The sequence below is a fragment of the Epinephelus moara genome, chromosome 18, assembly GCF_006386435.1.
Source record: "Epinephelus moara isolate mb chromosome 18, YSFRI_EMoa_1.0, whole genome shotgun sequence".
In the NCBI taxonomy this organism is placed as follows: Eukaryota; Metazoa; Chordata; class Actinopteri; order Perciformes; family Serranidae; genus Epinephelus; species Epinephelus moara.
In genome coordinates this window covers 23,857,544-23,879,566 of record NC_065523.1, presented here as the reverse complement: position 1 = coordinate 23,879,566, position 22,023 = coordinate 23,857,544, and the positions used below count along the sequence as shown (strand labels likewise).

The 22,023-nt window shown below is 43.2% G+C and overlaps 2 protein-coding genes across 3 annotated transcripts in view; one reads left to right on the top strand and one right to left on the bottom strand.

Annotated features, from left to right (window-relative positions):
* The window catches only part of vasnb (vasorin b), a 31,639-nt gene extending 23,354 nt beyond the window's left edge, over positions 1-8,285 (top strand). For both annotated transcript variants that reach the window (XM_050069937.1, XM_050069938.1), the window contains one exon: positions 5,328-8,285. In XM_050069937.1, the coding sequence (XP_049925894.1) occupies positions 5,335-7,410 (2,076 nt within the window). In that variant the 5' untranslated portion in view covers positions 5,328-5,334 and the 3' untranslated portion in view covers positions 7,411-8,285. The remainder of the gene's footprint in view (positions 1-5,327) is intronic.
* coro7 (coronin 7) overlaps positions 1-22,023 on the bottom strand; it is a 156,335-nt gene that overhangs the window by 60,861 nt on the left and 73,451 nt on the right. The gene's annotated exons all lie outside the window — the stretch shown is intronic.

Sequence of the window (22,023 nt, the reverse complement as noted above, 5' to 3'; positions counted from 1 at the left end):
TTTAAGTAATGCACCACAGTGAGCTGAGCACCCAAACTTACAACACTGTAGATCATACTCTAATGCACATACCATAAGCATTGTTCCTTCAATAGATTAAGTCCCAGGAGAGAAGGGGCCTCTATAATGGGAGTATGCACTCTGTAGTGTGCAGTCTTATCTTCTTACTGTGACTTGGCGTGGTGCCCCCCTGTAGTCTGTAGCCCAGCCTGCTGAATTATGCAAGTGCACAGTGACCTGCAGCTCCCCCACACTCGTACACACACCGCAATTTTCCTCCCCCTCTTGTACCCTTCATTGCCCCTCAGTGTTGGCCTTCAGCTCTGAAGATAAGGGCTCTTGACGCTTGGCCTGCCGGGATTTAATTGCTGAAACCCACTTCACCCTCCCCAAGCCAGGCCTTATCCACCTCTCCACCCGGGTGCCCCTGCTGACAGAAACCTGCTTTTGTCTCCGCTGTTCCCCTGCTTTAGTTTTCTTTTCCTACTCATCTTGAAAAGAGAGAAAAAGTGGGATAAGAAGTGAGCCGAGGGAGAGGGGGAAATGCTTTTCTTCCTTTTGCCCCTTTTTATTGCCTCTTTAATTTTTCTTTTCAAGGGGGGCTAACCGTGGATTTCACTTAGTGTTGTGTTAAGACGTTCCCATGCACTGTTTCTTCCCCACGACTGATTCCACATACTCATCAGCCAACACGTTTTATTCTAATACAACCCACAAACCTAGACTCATGTATAAAGAAAACACAGATGCAAGAACGGTGGTTATAAAACAGATCTGGTCACAAAGATGCTTAAACTTCCAGTCATATAAGCAGCACCATCATTCACCCGATCCGTCGTCTGTTTAGAAACCCAGAAAGACTCCCTGTTACTCTCTAAATGCCAAGCCAGTGAGACAGACAACCTCACTTTTTCAACCTCGGCTGCTGCCTGTCTCAGGAATGTCTCAACAAGCGCGCAGGGGAGAGAAAAGGAAATTACAACTCAAGAGAGAAGGAGGAAAGCAAGAAGGAAGGGGGGGGGGGGGGGGGGCATTCCTCCTTTGCGCAGGATGACAAGCCTGTCTTTCTACTATCTCTCTCTCTGGGCCATCCACCTGCACTCTCTTCAAAACACTTCAGTTAAAGCCACACAGCTAGGAATCAGTCAGCGCGGCGGCGTACTGTGAATCCATAGTATAGTGACGCCACTATTGTGCCTTATCTTACCCACTGATAAGACCTGCACAAGTCACTCGTATCCAGGAAAAAAGGAAAACAGGAGAATCTAACCCAGCGAGCTATGGTTTATCTGTGATCTGGCAGTATTCTCTGACTGAACCCCTCCCCATCCAGATCCACCACAGTTTCTTCTCCACTGGGTTATCAGATGTGCCTGGCCCAGTTTGGAATGAGGCACACTCAAATAAACATACTGCCCCGGGGAGCTACGCTAGAATCACCACGTTGAGTTTCTAAGAAAAATATTCTCAGTTTTATCTCCTCTCATGGCCGCCTTGATGTTGTTGTATGTTCTGGCACCGTCTCTGGCTCTGGTATAAAGTACCAAAGTTGAGTTTCTCTTTCTCCGGAAGGAATGAGACACACATGATACTTCTCTCAGACAAACAGTAAAGTGCATGCAGTGTTTTTGCTCTTAAACTGAAATGCAGTACCCCACACACAGTGATGATATGAAAACTCGAGACCATCTGCATACGCTCCAGCTGTTGCTCGGTTCTTCCTGACTCCTTCATCTCCTGTTTATCCTCCCAAATCCTTTTGTTTTCCCTCGTTCAGTACACACTCGCAGCACGGCAGCCACACTTTCTTTCCTCATCATCATTTCTGAACTCCGTAATGCAACCTGCCTTTTATTCTCTGACCATTTTTATTTATGGCCACCCTTCCTCCCAGCCACTGAGGCACGACCCAGAAATCCTTTACAGCTCTGTACATGTAATTATTCACCTGTTAAAGTAAATTCCCCCGAGCGCTGTGTGTATATTATGGGATAACTGCAACCTTCACCTCTGCTGCCCATTCAGCTGTAGCCGACGGCGAGCTGTTGCCATCAGATGTTATCGTTACCTTCTGGACAAGATTTTCCATAAACAACCGCAACGCTAAGCTTGTGTCCAGCTTTTCTGCATGGCTGCCAAAGTTTAGGTAGTTTTTCTGTGCTGTTAGCAGGTGCTGACTCTGAAAACTAGTTAGCTGCTTTGTTCAATCAAGCCTTGAGGTTTGAGCAGGGTCATGTTATTGGTGTCTGGCTGCATTGAATAACTTTTCTGCCCTGGCTGAAAGAGTTATCCGAATAATAAGAGTAACGCGTTGGCAGTGGGGTTCAGGCGAATGCCATGATTGCTTTTAGTCTATACACTGGAGAGGGAAAAATAAGACATCAAGGAATCTTTCCAAGGAGGTTGAAATTTCAAGGAGGAGCGGAAAGAAAAGTATGCTGAAAGAGAAGGAAAATAAATGCCATAGCTGTGGCGTGATGGGATGATACCCTTCCTCCTTCTCTCTAAAGCACCCCCTTCCCGCCCCCCCAAAGCCCTTGATCTCTTCTCCAAGTTCTGACATTCGAGGCAGTGATTTTTTTTGGAAAGAAAATGTTTCATTAAAAAGAGAGAGTGAAAGGAAAGAGCAGTAAACGAATTTTAAAAAGGAAAAATTATTTAAGTTGGCAGCAGCTCTGAAGCTACTGTAACATACACTAGGATTGAGTTAAACTGTGGCATTGACACCAATTAAAGTGAATGAAACAAAAGTACAGCATTTCTTAAACTAATTAGAAAAATACGATTAGCCCATAAAGACAATCAGACAGAAGGAGATGAAAAAAACATGTGCATTTATTTCCCAAAATGTACGATCGCTGACTACAACACACTCATATTCTGGCATAAGCAAGAAGAGATCTTGAGAAAGTGCTTCTGCAGCCTGGTTTAGTGTTTGTATATCTATTAGACAAATATAATAATGCTGTAATTTCAGAAGAAAAGAACACAGTTCCAGGACAGGAAAGGAAATTAAGAAAATAAAATGTCCAAAGCAATTTCTTTGACATTTCTGGTGTAATGAGCCACAACCCTAGGTAAGCAGTGTGAGAACAGAATGTTCTCAGTCTGTGTGCTCCATCTGTGTAAAACTGTAAGTCACACATACTTGGCTTCTCGTGCAGGTATTTGTGCAGTGAAGACATCAACAACTGTGCCATTTAAGGCCCGAAAGTAAGCTCCCTCAAGCATTCAAGTAGACCAACATACAGTGCTTGTGGGCGTGTTATCCAGGAAGCAAGGTTTGGAGATATATAACTCATTTCCCTTGCCTATGATCAATAATCATGATATTAACAAGGGATGTCAGTTTTGCTAATTTTTAGGAAAAACAGCAAAATGACATGAAGTACAAGGGGCTTTTCTTTTTAATAGGGAAATCTCTGACTCGGGGAGCTTTAGCGCAGCATTTCAACGCGCTATCCATTTAGAGAAGGTGAAAATGATGTTTTGTGGTGTAAATGTCTTGAGCAGATAAAGATTACAAAACAATTTCACAACCTCTAAATTGATAGTGCTTTGATAGTGCTAACGTTAGCCCCCACCAGACTCAAATATCGCTCAGTGAAGTGAACTGAAAAGTAAAAAATTTAACCTAAAGACCTGCGTAAAGATATGCGTCAAAAATATTCCCAGCGGTTAACCTGTTACAATTAACCACTGATATATCTAATATTAACTAAAGTAATTGCAGGACAAATGGGGAATATTGAGTGCATTTAAGAACAGGGTGCCTCTGGTTAAAGATTACAGGCAAAGAAGTGCTTTCTACTGACTCCCTGAGGAGTTTAAAAAAAGATAAAACACAAAGCTATCTAAAGAAGAGCAATGGTTAACAGATAGAGATGTTGCCTCTTCCCCCCCAAGGCCGTCTCACTCGATAGCAGAGGATGATAAACTTCTACACAGTCAGCAGCTAGTTTCTGACTTATCTCCCCTCATTCCTCTCTCCTCTCCATCATTTCTTCCCTCCTTTTCAGCCCTTTCAAACACTGTTGACGCTCTACCGGGGTATTTGTTTTATAAGGCTTGGACACAGGTGAAATGGGCTTAAGTCACAGTAACATATTGTCCTGACGATCTAGAGTACTCTTTTCAGTCTCTGTGTATTTCATCCAGTATTAGAGACACTTGTCTGGCAAGCAATACTGGCCGTCAGTCTGTGTAATGACAACATAGAAAGCGTGTGTTATTTATATTACGTCTATGGTCAGGGAAGCAGCTCCGGGCTATCAGTGAAGCTCCTCTCCAAGTTTAGAACGCCACAAAGTAAATCATCCACAGATGCGTGGCCACGTGCAGCATGGCAGATGCACAGCCAAACAAAGTTGACACGGTATGGTTATATGAAACTGGAGAAACCAGAGCAGTGTTTATGGCGAATCATTGAGTGAAGCTTTTCACTGTATCAGTGGCTCCGGAAAGACAGAAAAACATTCAAAGCCATTCTGTTTTTTCACTTTGATACATCATCTCAGAAACAAAACAAGTTGGATTTGTTCATTGCCGCTGTGTGTCTGTGTTTCATAGGCTATGAAGTCTGTCATAAACATAGGGGGAACGGTTAACTGTGACCCCACGACAACCACAGTGTGTGCACTACAGTAAATAGCGGTGGGTGGGCAGCTCACGAATATAAACCCTTTTATTTACAAACACTAACGCACACATTATCATATATGCATGCATGACTGTGCCATGTGTTCGTGCGCACACACACATGCACACATAGTCATCTGGATCATTAAAGAGGGAAACAATGGTTTTGGCATCCTGCAATACTATCTATTACACAGATCACTGCAGGAAGAATGTGGCACTGCTTTCGCCAGAAGAGCGTGGCAGGATGCCACTGTGTTAACTTTTCTCGAGAATAGCAGAAAAGTCCCTCTGAAGCCTGAGGTCACAACTACAGCCCTATTGTTTGAGGGACCTTGTGACAAAAGACTGCCTTTGATCACCAGCTATGCAAAGTTAAACCTTTGATAGTAATCTCACTCTTTGAAAGACATTAAAGAACCACACAGTGAATCAACAGCTGACACAGGCTTGTTTGGAAACTAGACAATGTAGGGAGAAAATATGCTTTGTGAAAGAAATTTAACATCATGCTGCATCTGTCTCACATTTCTTAGTGCAACAGCTAAACTCAAACAAGGTCCGCACATGTGACAGAGGCCAGAAATATTATGTGTGCTGATGTTGTATCGTGTTTTGTTAGCATCTATTGTCTATTTCTTTGGATAATCATGCAGGTTATTAACACTTTGTTTGTTTCCTTGTTTTAGGCTGAGTATGGAGAGGGAAAAAGTCTGCACCATGAAGGTCTTTCTCACTCCGCTGATGCCCTTTCTGCTCTTCCTCATCTTTCCTGATGGCACCTTGTCCGGCGAGTGCCCAGACGACTGCACCTGTTCCACTCCAGAATCCATCTTATGTTTTCTGAGACGCTCCTCTACCATCCCACAGGGAGTGCCCCCAGCTACAAAAAGTCTCTACCTCTTTGCCAACGGCATTGAGGGCTTGACAGCTGAGGACTTTGATGGTCTGGAGAACCTGGAGATGCTGGACCTCAGTCAGAACAAACTGACTGAACTTGCTGATAGGGTGTTTGAACCTTTGACCTCTTTGAGAAACCTGGACTTGTCATCTAATCAGATTACCCACATTTCAGAGGAATGCTTTCAGGGTATGGCACTGCTTGAGCGCCTTTATTTGTATAGTAATCTTATTGAGACTATCCACCCTGCGGCCTTTAATGGCTTGGATCACCTGCTGGAGCTCAAACTCCAGGGCAACCAGCTGACATCCCTGCCTGCTCTCTCAATGCCCCAACTGCTGCTGCTGGACCTTCGCTTTAATGTTCTACCCACCTTGGGTCCATCAGACCTCCAGACCCCAAACCTGGAGTCGCTCAAATTGGGTGGTGTGGGGCTCACCAGCCTGGATAAGGAGCTCATAGGCAGTCTAAAGAATCTCCACGAACTGGATATCTCAGGAAACCAACTTGAGACCTTCCCTGCTGCGCTGCAGGAGACACATGGGCTGATTCATCTCAGCCTGGCTGGGAACCCGATGGGTCCTCTTAAGGTTCAGGACTTGCAGAACCTTGGAGAGCTGCAAGAGTTGGACATTAGCAGCCTCAGTTTGCAGGGCCTCCCTGAGGAGTTCTCCCAACTCTTACCCCACCTCAGAAAGCTCACAGTAGCAGAGAACCCTTTCAACTGTCTCTGTAACTTGGCGTGGTTCCCAAGATGGCTGAGAGCCCAGAGCATCACCCTGGAAAGGACAGAGGAGACCCGCTGCCATTTTCCACCTGTAAATGGTGGAAAGGTGTTGGAAAGACTGGAGTACAGGGATTTTGGCTGTCCTACTACGACTACAGTCACTACTAGTACTGTTAAAACAACTACTACCCTGCCTGTTCCTGCTACCACCTTCGCAAGTACGACTAGAGCTGTCCCAGTCCCCAGGGCCAGTGACAACCCCGCAGACAAAGATGATTCCTTTCCCCTGCCCCCTGTCCCTGCATCGCCCAGTAGCAGCAGCATGGATTTAGATGAGGAGCAGCATTTCTGTCCCCCTCACACCTGTCTGAATGGAGGTACTTGTCATTTGGACCAGCATGGTCAGGTAGACTGCACCTGTCCACATGGCACCTCAGGCATGTACTGTGAAAACCATCACCCGCCTTCACCACCTGAAGCTGATATCCCCATGGTAACTGTCCCTGTCGACGCACCAGACATCAGCTCACATGAAGCAACCGCAACCTCAATTCTGCTGGACCTCCACCGCTACATTGAAATGCGGCCCTTCATCCGTGGAATCCGCCTGACCTACCGCAATCTGTCTGGGCCGGACCGAAGGCCAATTCAACTCAGCCTGCCAGCATCCTTCCCAGAGTACAGACTCAGAGGCCTGAAGCCCAACTCCACCTACTCTGTGTGTGCCAGTCCACTAGGTGCCCCCAGTGGCATAGACAGTGTCTGCACTGAGGCCCACACAGCTCCTGAAACTGTCAGGGGCCATGATGCACAGTTTGACGACCAGAGGCTGACCACTATGCTGGCGCCTGCAATTGGCATCTTGCTACTGCTTCTCCTGATAGCAATAGCAGTGGGAGTGGTATGCTATCTCCGCAGAAAGAGGGCCAAGGGCCACCTGGACCTGGACTGTGAGCCCTCCCAGCTAGAGCTGGATGGAGTGAAGGCTGGTTTGGACAACGGGGCACTGCCTCAAAAACAGCCCCAACTTATGATCCCTGAACCTGCTGTTCAGAATGGCAATCTGGAATACGAGGTGTTGCTACTACAGGATCACTGTACGTCGAATAACAATATGACTTCACACAAGCCTTCCTACTTTTGACACCTGGCTTTGACTACCCAGACCTAAAGGAGGATTTTAATTCTTCAGCTCTGTTTTCCCCACTGGAGAAACAGAGAGAGCAGCACATGCTGTTGTGAAAGTGGAGGACACAGTATCAGCCAGCCAACCAGCAGAGGAGAAATTGGACATATATTTAACTCGATGCCCTCCAGTTGTCTAAGTAGACATTAAACAAGTTCAAAAGCGTTTGTTTGGACTTTAAAAAGTGCCTCTTCTCCATTTACATGCTGCATCCTGCTTCAGTAATACTTCTTCCCTCACACGGCTGGACTGGCAACCTCTCAGCCCCCATGCTATGATGCTGGGAGTGATGATGTGTTGTGCTTGGCTGAAACCTAGGGTAAAGGGACATAGTGACCTCAGGCCCTCCTTTATCTGTTCATACAGGAGAGCGCACTGAAATGAGGTTGCGCTGACCTTTTTCCACCACAACAGCCCAACTAAACACTATCAGCAATTGTTTTTGCTGCATGTTGTAACTCTTCAGTACTACCCCAAAGGGATCAGTGCTTGCTGTGAATGACCTTTAAGACACCAAATGAAGTTGTGCAGAGAAAATAGCTGATGCTTGTATCGCTTTATTTGGCTCTAAAACACTTGTGATTATTTTGTTTTGTACGTATGTTTTTTTTATACCTGTGTCTTTATGTCAATTTTTTTTTTCATTGTGCAACATTGTGACTGTTAACAGCCCTCCACACCCTCCACCCCCACCTCTTGTGACTAACAGACAAAACAGCAGATTAAAATCTTTGAAGATTAAAACTCGTTTGGTACCAGCGAAGTCAATCAAAGGGCTTTGCCCCCAGAATGTCAGACAGTCTAAGTAGATGTGAGTCTGGACAGACTCAAGACTAAATCCCTCTTCTCGATTCCGAAGCCCTCAGCCTGTTTTGCCATCACAAAGGGAGAAGGCAAGCAGGATTACAAAATGTACAGAGGGAAGCAGTTGACCGAACCCCTTCTGTTTCAGTGCTGTACTGAGTTTCAGAGCTTGCCTTAATTACAGTAAGCACTCACATGACTATACCACAGCAAAAGAGAACTTCAGAGACATTATTTATTATTTATATCGCCTGCAAGGGAAACTTTGTTTTATCCTTCAACCACAATTCACGTACAGCATACTACTTGGCCTGGCCCACAACAAGCAAAAGCAAATAGTGGTTGTGTATTGTGTTTCCTTTGAGTAAAAATAGCCTGCTCGGTGAAATGTTGTGCACAATTTCTCCTTGGCAAACAGGGTCCCAGTTTTGAGCACTTGCACCTAACCAGACTATGGAAAGGCCAGATACACAAGAGAAGCAGAGTTCATGGTGTTTGTATTGTTGCGCAGAGGACTTGCAAAGTGGGAAATTTACAGGAAGGTTATGATGCAGACACAGAGCGCTGAGATCCAAATCTGTATAAGGGGCAAAGAAGGACTCAAAGTAACCTTTTGTGTGTGTGTGTGTGTGTGTGTGTGTGTGTGTGTGTATCTTTCAACTTAAGTGCAAGTACGTGTTCTGTCTTGTGCAAAGACCTGCAGACATCAAGTCACTATCAGTTTCCCCCTTTATCTGCCCGCATGGCTAGGACTACATTAGGCCCCAAACAACTCTACCTGTACGCAAAACACACCAAAGACACATCTGTGAATGTCTGTAAAGTTACCAACTTTAAGTATTCCCAGTGCACAATTAACAGTGCCCAGCTAACAAGATTCCTCGAGAACCCTCACAAACAATCAAGCAATGCAACTGGAATATTTGTCTGTAACATAGAATACATTGAAGATGACCAAAAGTATTTTCAATGTGATTGTTAATTTTTCCCTGTTTATTTTGGGAAGCTCTTTGTTGTCATTTGTTGTTGTTGTTTTTTTATTCTGTGAACATATTTGTACAAATGGAAAAAGTGATATTATCATTAAATGAATATCCAAAAACAGAACAAACCGAGTTGTCGTTTTTTGAAGTTTCCACCTTTTGTTTATAAGAGAAGGATTAGATTGACAAGCAACAGGGGGATTATGTTTGTCGTTGACTTCCTTTCCTTTTAAAGCCATCACTCAACAGAACGAGGGGAGAGATCACAGGAGGGGGAGTCCAGGAAAGAGAAAGAGAAGGGAACAAAGTGCATGTATAATTATGCTGGATAGTATAATCACCCACCCATTAGTAGTTTGTGTGTGTGTGTGTGTGTGTGTGTGTGTGTACGTGGGCTTGTGTATTTGTGGACAGACATCCATGTTAAAATGCCCAACTTTACAGCAGTAATAAACATGTTTATAGCCTGGTACAAAAATCAGTTTTGGTCTATAGCTAATTTCCCCCTTTTTAACATCTGTACAGGGGTGAATTTTTATATAACTCACCCGTTTAGTTTATTAACACTTAAAGTTATGCATAATTAAAGGAATGGCAATTCTGAGTGGCAGGGTGTCACCACAGGTTCTCAGTCAGTCCCTTGCTCCACCCTTTCATCTAAGTACGGTCACTTCTGGCTCCAAAACAACCAAGATGGCGATGGCCAAAATGTCAAACTCGAGGCGTTAAAAACGGCACTGCACAAACCGATTGATGACATCACAGTAGCTACATCCATTATTTCATACAGTCTATGATCCTCTTGAATGGCTGAAAAGTGTAATAACAAGTCTATAGCCATGCTATCGGCACTGAGAGGCTGTGCTTTGAGCTAAATGCTAACCTCAGCATGCTAACATGCTCACAATGGCAATGCTAACGCTAACAAGCTGTTGTTAAGGAGGTATAATTTTTATAGACCTTTTTACTGTTAATAAACAGTGACATGTTTTGGTGGTCGGGGATTAGCTGGAGGCAAAACAATCCTCCACAGACATTAGCCAGCGCTAGCTAGATGATACAAGTGGTGTGTTCTGTTTTGCTATCAAAGCTAATGTTAGCTTATGTGCTAAAAAGTTAGCATTAAGGAGAAATCCAATATCCCTCTTAATTTCTGATTAGGTGGACTTAATATAACGTTAATTATGTCGAGTGGTGGTGGGTCGTGTCATCATTGTGACGTCAGCCCTAAAAGGGTCTAGACTAGCGCTGTCAATCTTCCCCCAAAATCAGATTCGAATTTTTAATGTTTTTTATGTTAAAAATTCGAATAATATTCGAATTTTTCCTTGGTATAGGCTATAGCCTAGGCCTACCACCACATTTTTATATTTTTTGTGTTATAATGACGTTATTTTAATATTTTGCATCACATGCAAAAATGAGCGTTCCTCACTTCAAGTCGCTGTCATTAACTTTTAACCTGCAAAGGCAGCAGTGCCGCAACATTGTAGGAATTTATGAAAGCCCTTGTGAACATTTCAATAGTTACACATTAAAACAATATTTATTTGCAATTACTCTATTGAACAACCCCGAAGCATGAGCAAACGGGCTGTGTCACTTTGGATCAAAGAGATGCGCCCTGTCACTGTCAGCACAGGGCTGACAGGGCACCCTCCACTGAGAAGAGAGAGAGGAGAGGAGATGGATTGTAGGTCTGTTTGTAAACAGGGCTTCTCTGACAGTCATGTATTTCCCCAAAAAACATCTCTTAATGCACGGTAGAGCGCCGTTTTTTTTGTTTTGTTTTTCAAAATCGCCTTGATATCCAGCAAATCGCCTGGCAACCCTCCAATCGCCAATATACATTTGATCGCTGATCGTCCCAGGCCTATTTGCGTCGTATCGGAAGTCAAATATTCTAACCTTGGTTTACAACTTCGAATATGCTTATTTTTACAATAATTCGAATTGTTTTCGAATAGCGAAGTTCGTTCTGACAGCCCCACAGCCCTAGTCTAGACCATGTTCCCCATCCAAATTTAGCATGTTAGCATGCTAATGCTAATCAGCAATAAACTACAGCTAAGGCTGACAGGAACGTAATTATTTCTTCACTTATTTGGTCATAAACCAAAGTATTAGGTAAACTGGCATGCACAAGAGGAAACCTCAGGGGATCACCAAAGTGATTCAAATTTTTCCTGAGGGGGGCTTGAATTTGTTTTAAAATTTCATGGCAAGCCATTATCAAATGTCATCAACATCATTAGGATTTAGCATCTTGCAACCATGAATGTCAATCCAAAAACACAGTATTAAGCTCATGGTAGTGCAGGATGAAATGTAAGGGGAGCCTCAAAGCTAGTGGGATTCATCCTCATGCCTGTACAAAATTCCATGGCAATCCATTTGACACTTCTTGAGATATTTAAGTCTGAACCAAGGGAGTAGACCAACCGCCCAACTGATAGACCCACACTGTCATACCTAGAGCCGTGCCGCAAGTATGGGTAAAGATCATTAAATCATCCAGGCACTTTAAATGATTTCTGAGGTCATGTTATTTACAACAACATGCATAAAAGTTCCATAACAGTATTCAATTCTCTTTGCTACATTCAACAGTGCACCACCACCCCAATTTTTTTTTTTTTACAAGACCGTTAAATGTGTGCTTTCAATGGACGAGAGGTTTTGGAATTCTTCCTCACCAGCAGTGAGCTGGAGGCAAAATGGAAATAAAGATTATGATTGAAAACACTCAGGTTAAGGCTGTAAGTGGATTTAACCATTGTGAATGACTCACCAGTCTAAACCTAATGAGTGAGCATTGTTTGCAAGCCCACACAATAAACAGGCTGACCACCCATGTGTTTTATAGGTAGGATGCCGGTAGGGGATTGATGCAGCATGCACGCACACATGCCCACACCTACAAACAAACGCACGCATGTACTGGCCCAATAGCTGGGAGCTGTTGTGCAAGGTCCCATGCTAACAACACAAACACATAAAACAGCTCCACTCCTGTCATGGAGGCCCTATTATACCAATTTGCTCAGACAGAGCAAACTTCCTAGTGGAATAACAGGAGAAACAATGCACCCCCTGGAGGTCAATAAGCTTTTACTTCTGTGTTCTTCCTCCACTGTAAACCTCCATGTGTCTTGAATTTTTGAATAATATACATCAGTTTTTAAGTTGCTGTCAGCATCTCATTTGCCAAATAAAAAAGTAAGATGGAGTACAATGGCTGAAGCTTAAATGCGAGCATATGTGTGCATACTGTGAGGACTCCAGGTAAAAGGACAGAAGGGATACAAAGATGTTGTCAGATAAGAATAATACCTGGATGCATGTTTCTGTCTTTCTCTCCAGACAGGCATCTGCAAATGTTCATGTATGTGAATAAGAAAAGGACATGGAGAACAGTGTGTGTGTGTGTGTGTGTGTGTGTGTGTGTGTGTTTCTCTCCTTTCCTTCCATAAAACAGTCCCTCTTTTCTTCCCCTGGCTTTAAGAGAAACCTGGTCCCTGGATGGGGTCCAACTTTGACGCTTACACTCCGCCTGCACTGCTCAATAGCCCCTATTGTAGTTTCAAGGGACCTTTTTCACCATCATCAACCCCCCCAAAAAATTCCTCATGGAATTTACTTCTGAGTAAATATTCTTTTAACTCCCCTGCTTCTCTTTCTCTCTCACTCTCTCGTTTTTGTTTCTAAATTTGTTTCCATATTCAGGGCTGCGAGGAGGCAGCCAAGGACAATGTGTTAAAGCACTGGGTCATGTGGCTGCAAGTCGCATTCGTACTTCCTCTGCACATTTCAATCTTTTGCTCAAATGACTTTTTCTGTCTCTCTCTGCCTCCTTGTTTTCCATCTTCCAAATAGCCCTACGGCCCACACAACACAGCTGACCTCGCGGTAACCTCAAACCATCCCTCCAACCTCAGCCAAGAGTATTTACAGGCAGCAGTTGGGGGGCATGAAATTAACTCGACGAAAATCATGAGATGAAGCACTGAGCTGGTCATAAACTACAAACAGACGGCACACAAATAACTAAATGACATCGTCCAAAGCTGATTCAAGCAGCAGAAAAAGCTGACTGCTTTATTAATTCTATGACACAGCTTTTATTCTTGAGCTGCGTTCAGTTCCTCTGATGTTGCTACATGCTAATTAACAAGCAGAGAGGCTTTTAAAAAAGGGATTTGATGCAGCAGAGGGTAAAAGAGTAGAGAAGGAAAAGAAGAGCTGAGCAGAGAAAACACACCACCACTTTGTTTTTGGAACCTGGTTCTCTGGCTCCAGTTTTTGGCCCCGCGCTTGTTTCCCTACAGTACTCGCTCCAACTCTCCTACCCCACATCCCACCTTCCCTCCCTCTAAATCTTTCTGAATATAATAATAACAGATGAAAGGTGGTGTGCCACCGGTTCCTCCGCGCCATACAGCTGCCAGTCTGTGCCAGCAGATGGCCCAGATGCTGCTCTGACACAAAGCAGAGAGGCGAAAGACGAGAAGTGAGATGAAAAAACAGGAAAGAAAGCATAAAGGAAGAATTTGACTTTGGTTAGCTCTTGGCATAGCGCGTCAGCAGGCACACATGTAATTCATTTCACATGCTGTTTGGTAGATTATTAGATATAAAAACAAATGGCATTGTGATTTCCCCAGTGCAGATATTTTCTTACATGCTCCGTTTTGTCACTGTAGTCTGTTTTAACCATTGTCTCTCCTCTCAGCAGAATACAGACTGACCCTCGTTATCATTTCATGCTGGAAACGGACAATACAAGCTGGCAGGTCAGTAGTGTCCAGCAGGAGTGAATCAGGGTTATACTCTATGTAAATATGGGTCCACAGTAGGCAACTGCCTGGGGCCACGTTCAGTCCTAGGGGGCCCTATAAGTGGATTTGGCTGCTTTTCACAGGCTGCATCCGAAGCTTCTGCTGCAGACATCAGTTAATACTGTCCAGCTGCAGAGATCCTGCTCACAACATCTGAAAACCTGATCCTATAGGCTCTACTTTCTTTTCATCTTGCTGTCTCACCTGTCTGTGGCTGTGAATGTTTCGATTATGTCGGTAACTACAATAAATGCTTCGGAATTGTGCTTCAGAAGTGATTTTAAAATCCTTTTATTGGTTTATAAAGCTCTTAATGGTCTTAGTCCTACCTATTTATCAGATTTGCTTTAATCGTATGAACCCTCTAGAACCCTCTGGTCTTCTGGTAGTGGCCTTTTAATCATCCCCAGAGTGAGAACACAAACCCACGGCGAGGCATCATTTCATAACTATGGTCCATGCCTGTGGAGCAGCCTGCCTGAAGCCCTGAGGGCCGCAGAGAGCGTTGATGTTTTTAAAAGCGAACTCAAGACCTACCTTTTTAGCCTGGATTTTAATTGAACTTTGTCTTTTTTAAATTTTGTATTTATTACTGATTATTTACTGTGTATTTATCTATTTATTTATCTTTATTAATCTGTTTTTCTAGCTGGTATATTCTTTTATATTGTTACTTTTTTATTTAACTCATTTATTTACTTATTTATTGCTGAAATGTCAAAAAATAGTGAAGAAAAAAAAATACCTATCACAACTTCCCAGGGCCCAAAGTTATCACTTCACATGTCTGGCTGTTGTTGTCTTGTTCATCCAAAAGTCAAAAACTCAAAAGATATTCAGTTCACTATGACATATGACAAAGTAAAGCACCAGATCCTCACAAATAAGGAGCTAGAGCCAGAGTTAGGCATTGTTTTCATTGTTCATTATTATTTTCTTGAAAAATCACTGAAATAATCAATCCACTTAAAAAAAAAAGTTGTGGATTACTTTTCTATAGATCAATTAATCAGCTAATCAATTCAGTTCTAATGATTGCCTTCTTGGGTAGAGGAGAAATGTTCATTTAAAAAAAAAAAAAAAAAAAAAATCGAAATTTTCTTGATGTCACATATTTGCCAAGTCTGGTCCAGTTTTCTCTAAATGCTAATCATTTGGAAGATTAGAAATCCCAAACCTTCTGCAGCTAAGGGATCTAAATCAGTAACCCCATATATATATGTGTACAATGTTGCACATAATAAAACCGTATTTTAAGAAGAAAATCAGATGTAGAAGAGGACAGTGCAGTGCAAGAACCTCTGATGAAAAATGACTTCTGTTTGTGTGACCTCTTTATTCAGTTTTTACTGAAATGTAAATTATATTCAACGTTTCCACCTCCTCCTCCAACTTCTTCCATTGTGACAATTTAGAATTACATTGGTTATGGCATTTTACATTGTATAAATTAGGCTAGGGACTAGCAGAGATTTCCTTTACTCAGATAAAGCCAGGATAAATCACACACAAGACTTTTTTGTCTTGTGGGGCCTTATTGTCATCACAATTCATTATTTCATATCTGTGAAATTAAGTAAATAAAAGCTTAATTTCCACTGAGGGAAATGGTTTTCAGCTTTCAACAACACCCAGGAGGTCTGTAACACTGTGACGTGTAGTTACATTTCTGGGGAGGTGCACGTCAGGCTATGGCGCAGGGTACAGCGTGGACTCTATGTCGACACAGAGCCTACACCATAGCTACAGCTTCAATTTGACGCAGAAGTGTAAATCCCACTTAAGTGCCTACTTGACAGAGACAGCAGTCTAATGTATTACACTGTGTGGACCTTGAACCAATGACTATGGAGAAATCTGGACCACGTGGCTGGACTAGTTGGGAACCACTGGCTTAATTTATCGACAAGTCTTTGGTAGATAAGTCATCTGGGTCAAAGTTAATTGAAGGGACAGTTCACCCCAGAACAAGTCTCTCATTCATGAATAAAAGTACAGTTCCTTCTGCATGGTGGTATGGTTGGTGGGTGTAGTTCGGTAGAAAGAAAATAGTTCCCACATGAAACTGCTCACAGCATGGTCTGTGGATTATCTTGAGTAACCAGGTCATGATTTCTGGAACAAGACATTGCTGTTGAGTTTTTCAAATATATATTTTTGGCAAGTTGAGCACCACAAGCCGAATGCCATCTAGTTTCATTATATTAGAGAGAAGGCAGACACCTCTACGACATCGCCACCACTCAGCAACTCACACCAAACCAAATTTTCAATTGTGGGTTGAGCTGTCCCTTTAAGATGTAGAAGTAGGACCCTAAAGCAAAATAAGATTCAGTGCCACAGAACGGCTCAGGCTGGTTGGGTTTATAGGAGCAGAAAGAAAGTCGAGCTTCACAAGCACGAGGTGTTGAAAGAGGCAAAATATAAACATAAATGAGGAAAGCAGAAACTGAGTGTGACGAGCCAGCTAATGCTGTAAGATAAGAAGGAGAGGATGGAAAGAATTAGACGAAATTAAAGAGGTGGAGCGATGATGAAATGTGAGGGGAGAGGGACACTGTTACCGGCTGAGTCCAAGCAGGGCCACGTTCACTGAAAAGCTTGTCCGTCTTTGGAAATGTACAGGCGAGGGGGAAGGTTGTAGAGGTGTCGATTTTGTGTGTGTCTGTGTGTGTGAGTCCAGTAGACAGCAGTGGAATTAAAGAGCACCTAAACAGAACAGTCTGTCACTGCTGGAAAGCAGCCCAAGTGTGCTTGTCATTTCAAAGGAATGGAGGGACAGTGGGTGGGGAAACTTTTTTTCAGAAAAGCACAAGCAAATGAGTAATACGTTATTAATGAAGACAAGAGGAGGTTTTAGTGGGTAGAGGGGAGGTTGTCGAGGGTGAGAGAGGTGCAGGAGGGGGTAAAGTACTGGCATTTATTGGTTCAAAACGGTTCCACAATCAAACATGCCAGAAGAGTCCGTCAAATCCAAATAAGCTCCCTAAGACTGGCAGATGAAGCTAATAGCTCAAGCGTAGAGCTATCGTTTAAACTAATCAGATCCAGCGATTCCAGAGTAAGCACATGTAAGAGGAGCTTAAAGCTCCCTCCAGTTTTACTGGCAGGAGGACACAGTTTCTTGGCTGTCCTTTTTCTGATTATAACCATCGGGAGGCAAATGTACAATTAACTGATGAGAGGAATTAAACTTCCAAATTAAATTACCTTGAGGTCAACAATTAAGGCTCTGTGGGATGAGTGCGGAAAGGTCTGGATGTCAGCAGGTCCTAAACAAGGTTGCTTGCCTCCCATGGCCTTTGTACGAAAACAGCTGTGATGAGAAGTGATGACGGTCTGAGCAGCTGTTCACAGAGCTAGTAGTTAGAAACGCCAGAGGCGAGCAAGAGGCTCAATTTTAACACTCAGTGGTAAATTCCAGTGATTTTCACCAACAGTAACGGTTGCCACACGAGTGTCTGGCAAGCCTCAGGCTTCAAACAATGCTTTCTTGTTTGTTGGGGCCCCAGAACCTAAACACTTCCAACCAAAACTGTCTCCAGACAAAAAAACAACAGGATCACAAGACAAGTGAAAGTAAATGGCGGCTGTCATAATTTCTGGGTTGCCTAGAAATCTGCTGGTTCCAGTATTGTTTGTTATTTCAGTGCAATCTTTATATAACAGGTGGTATGATGTTGTTATCACTAGAAAAACACCATTGTCACTGCCTATTTTTGCTAAAAAAAAAAGAAAAAAAAAAAGAAGACTCCTCTTCTCTAGATGTTCCGCAGCTGGGCAGCAGCCGAGCTATGCCTGAGCAGCGTTGCTCACGCGGGCCATGTGGCTCGGGTGTTAGCTGTCTTCAACAGTCTACTCGTTGAAAAGGTAGTGAAGTGTACAGGCTAACATTACCTTTTTCAAAACACCTACTGGCGATCTCATCACCCCTGATTCCCGTTCAATTTAAGGATGAAGGAGCTCACGTAAACATATGAGAGATGCTCTGCAAATGCGAAAGTTTACCTGAGGTGAACCAAAAATACTGGGCGCAGCAGATGTCTCCATTTGTCTGTGAAGTGGTGCAGCAATAGTCAGTTTAGGTGTTAAGTAATTATTAGACCAAGCAGTGCTAACAAAACGTTAGCAAACCAGTAGTCTGCCATTGTTGGTGTTGTTTCTAGCATTTGCTCATTACACAAATGCTTCGTTTTACATGTCCATGCAGTTTTAAAAATTTTTACAACATTTTACAAAAGCTCCTTTGTAGTGACCTAAAACTGTTTGCATGTGGACAAGAGGCCAAAGCATAAAGGCAAATATTTGCTCACAAAAAATATCTGTATACATATAGACAGGGCCTGAGAGAACATAAGACTTCCACACCTCCTCTTCACTCTGTTTTCAGGCTTCAGAGAATCTAGCCAGTGATGGGAGACTTTGACCAATCATGAGTTATTTCAGAGAGAGGGTGTTCCTACAAATGCAGACATTGCCCGTCAGTGAAAGCCTGATTCAATGGGCCCTGCGGAAAAAGTTGCTATTCCAGCATTGGCAACAAATGCCTGCACTGCCAAGCAATCCAAAAAAGGTAGAAGGACTTATCAAAAAGTGAAGAGTCTAAAAGAGACTCTGACAATAAATGAAATAAAACATGTCAATATTGGCGAAGCGTTTCAGAGCTGGAGAGAAAATGTTGCTAATAGTTTAGCCTTCTGCTAACCAGAGCTAAAGGCTCACAGCTTCAGCTTCAAGTTCACGTTTATGTAGCTAACGTTAGCTAGAGCCTCGAATTACTTCATGTTCTCCACCTCAATCACCACTGCAAAAGAGAACCTCACTGGGAGGACAGTGGGCAGTGACTCCAGAGACGGACCCCCACTAAGCAGCTGTAGCCACAGGAGAGGGATGTATTTTCAAATTCTGCCTATTTTTTGCCTTTTCCTGATTTCTGCCTACTATAGATTTAAGTCTTAAACACGATTCAAAATTACAACTCCAAGGCATCTCTGTCTGATGACAGACATTTTAATAAGGAGAGAAACGAAGGACCAAGCATCATTAACCTCCTGTGACTGGACACGGCGAAGCATTAAAATGATCATGGGGTTTATAATCTAATAAAGTCATTGTTAGTCTCATTCGTCACTGGAAGAGGCCACACGTGCATCCCTTATGTGCATCCACATGGGGGGCATCAGCAGGAGAGCATCTTGACACAGCGCGCTCGGCAGAGTCCCCAGTACCGATTAAAACAATATTACTCAGCATTTGATTTTATCTCGCCAGATCAGCAGAGCTTCTGCTGATCCAGCAGAGGACACATACGGCATACACACACACACACAAAAAACACACACAGAGACTTTCACTTCAAATAAGGTGAAACACAGAAGACTGTTTGTGATATGAGTTCAGGACAGGTAAGCAGATGCTGAGTCTGGCACGCTATCTAGGCAACATTTCCTGTGCATTAATCTAACTGCAGCTGCTCGCAGGTGTTGTGGCTAAATATTGACAAGATGTTCAAAATGCCATAAAACCTGCAGCTGCAATTACAGCCTTTAAATCATGATCTAAATATTTTAATAGCAGCCATATGAGGCATCTGCAGCATGTACTTGAACTGATCTTGGATTGATTCTGGGAGTTATTTGATGTAAACAAAACCAAAATTATGACCCAAATCCCCCACCCCGGCAACTATCTTGAGACATGCACTCAAACACTTCTTCTTTCAACAGAAAGCAAAAGATCTGGACATAGTAGCTGATTCAACTTGGAAAGCTTTATCTACTATTTCCTCTCTCTCCCTCCAGATTTTTTTTAATTCCTCCATTTTTCATTTTCCCAGATGCACAGCAACATTTAAGAGTCCAAACCTGCAGCACAAACAAAACAGCAGAAGCGTGATGTCCATAACTTAAGAGTTAGCACACTGACGGGGAGAGAGCCAGCTGAGGCCTCAGGGCCAAGCATCCAGGCCTCTGATGCATCCCCCTTAAGACACCGGCAGACATTCATCAAACATCGCTGTGTACACATCCTGCGCTAACTTTCAAACTCTGCTTGCATCATGGCTGCGCTGTGTATACACATCTGCAGATTCCACGTTGTTTGTGGCTGGAGCTCCTGTGTAATCTCAAACTGAGCCGGGCTATGTTGTAACGTGGGTGGGCATATTACGGGTACAGGCAAGTGAGGGGAAAAGAAACATTCCACTCGTGTTATTAGCTCCACCAACATCAATGCAAATAGGTACACCTCACATTTTGGATATAAAGTAACAGCACCCTTGGAGAAATTAAATATTGTATAGGATAGCACTAAAATGAGGAATTCTGTATATTATTCAAATTGGATTTAAGTTATTTCTACACCACTGGAGCACTGTGTATGTCTGAGTGTGTGAGGTGAGTGGAGGGTGGCGACAGGCACGGATTATGTGTCTGTAATCCTTTTCATCACAGTAGGTGTCTCTGTGGTAGACAGCATGATTTACATACATCTCTTACAGGACGTGAACCCCTCCCCACGTGTCTGAGTGGATTAGATTCCACAAGTCAGTTTTGTAAGCTTCCATACATTATTTTCATGCACAAAAAGTTGGAATAATATCACTAAAAGCTTTGCAACCATGACGCAAGGGACTAACTAGTTGATAGACGGGTTCAACGATCGCCTTAAACTACGTGTGTGCACATGTGTGAACAGAGTGTGCCGACCTAATGCGTTCTGGCACAAACACTGACTTCAGTAATCCACATCACTCACACTAATTCCATTTCCTCCAAACACACATCCACATCCAGCCCAAACACATGTATTCACTGGCTGATCAACATCCTGCGTCCACGTGACCTCTGACCCCTGCATGTGACCTCCAACTCTACAGGAATGGCCCATCAACTTCCGGCCAACAAACACCTGTTTGTTTCTAACTGCTAATGACACTCAGAGGGAGGGGTGTGATTCAGAGTGAGTCATTACACTCAACACACAAAATGTTGATCTGCTAATCCTGTCCGTAGGGAGGGAGGGTCTGGACAGTCACAAGTGTCTGAGCGCTGATTAGTCGTGAGCTTGTGAATGAGTAACAGACCAGGATAAGGTTGATTTTTACAGTCTGTTGTCTGGTAATTAGGGGGCTGGTTTGCATATCCTGAGCAGTCGGGGCTGAACGGGGTCAAAGATACACAGAGGTCCTTTTATAGATCTAAAGACAACAGTGTTACAAGCCAGTTCGTAAGTACATCTGACAGGTCAGCTTGTGCAAACTGTCATTTTACTCTTTGACATGTTCGAAATTAACAGGATTTATAAACAAGACTGATCCTGTTGATGATGGAGATTACAGGAAGTCCAACTAGCTAGCTAGCTAGATAGGTAGGTAGCTAGCTAGATAGGTAGGTAGGTAGGTAGGTAGGTAGGTAGAAAATATAGAAATGAAGAAGCCACAAATGTTTTTTTTTTCTGTGCCATAATTGGCTAGATAGAATTTTTTCACAACCCAATGGCCAGAAAAATATTTGCATTGTACATTTCTGCAATCCATGGATACACTACATTTGCATGCTATTATGTAGCCGATACGTTGAAACTTACATTTCAACAACACTGTGGTTAAGTTGTGGGTTTAGGCACAACAAACACATGGTAATGGTAAGGAGAAGATTGTGTTTTGGCTTAAATTCCCAGTTTAGGGACCACAATTTTGGCAGGGACAGCATCAATGTCTCTGTAAAAAATGGGCACTATTTGTGCCTAAAAAACTACTCACAACAAACTGACCCTTCCCTAAGTCTCGCCCCTGGATGCAGACTGGCCAATCATAACGTAGCATCGGGCCGGCTCAGACCAGGGTCCGACAACAACACAGCTGCACTCCATTGACTCCAATGCAATCGTTTCAGATTTCCTTCATTTACTATACTCGTTACCTGGAGAGGTTGGAAAAAGATATA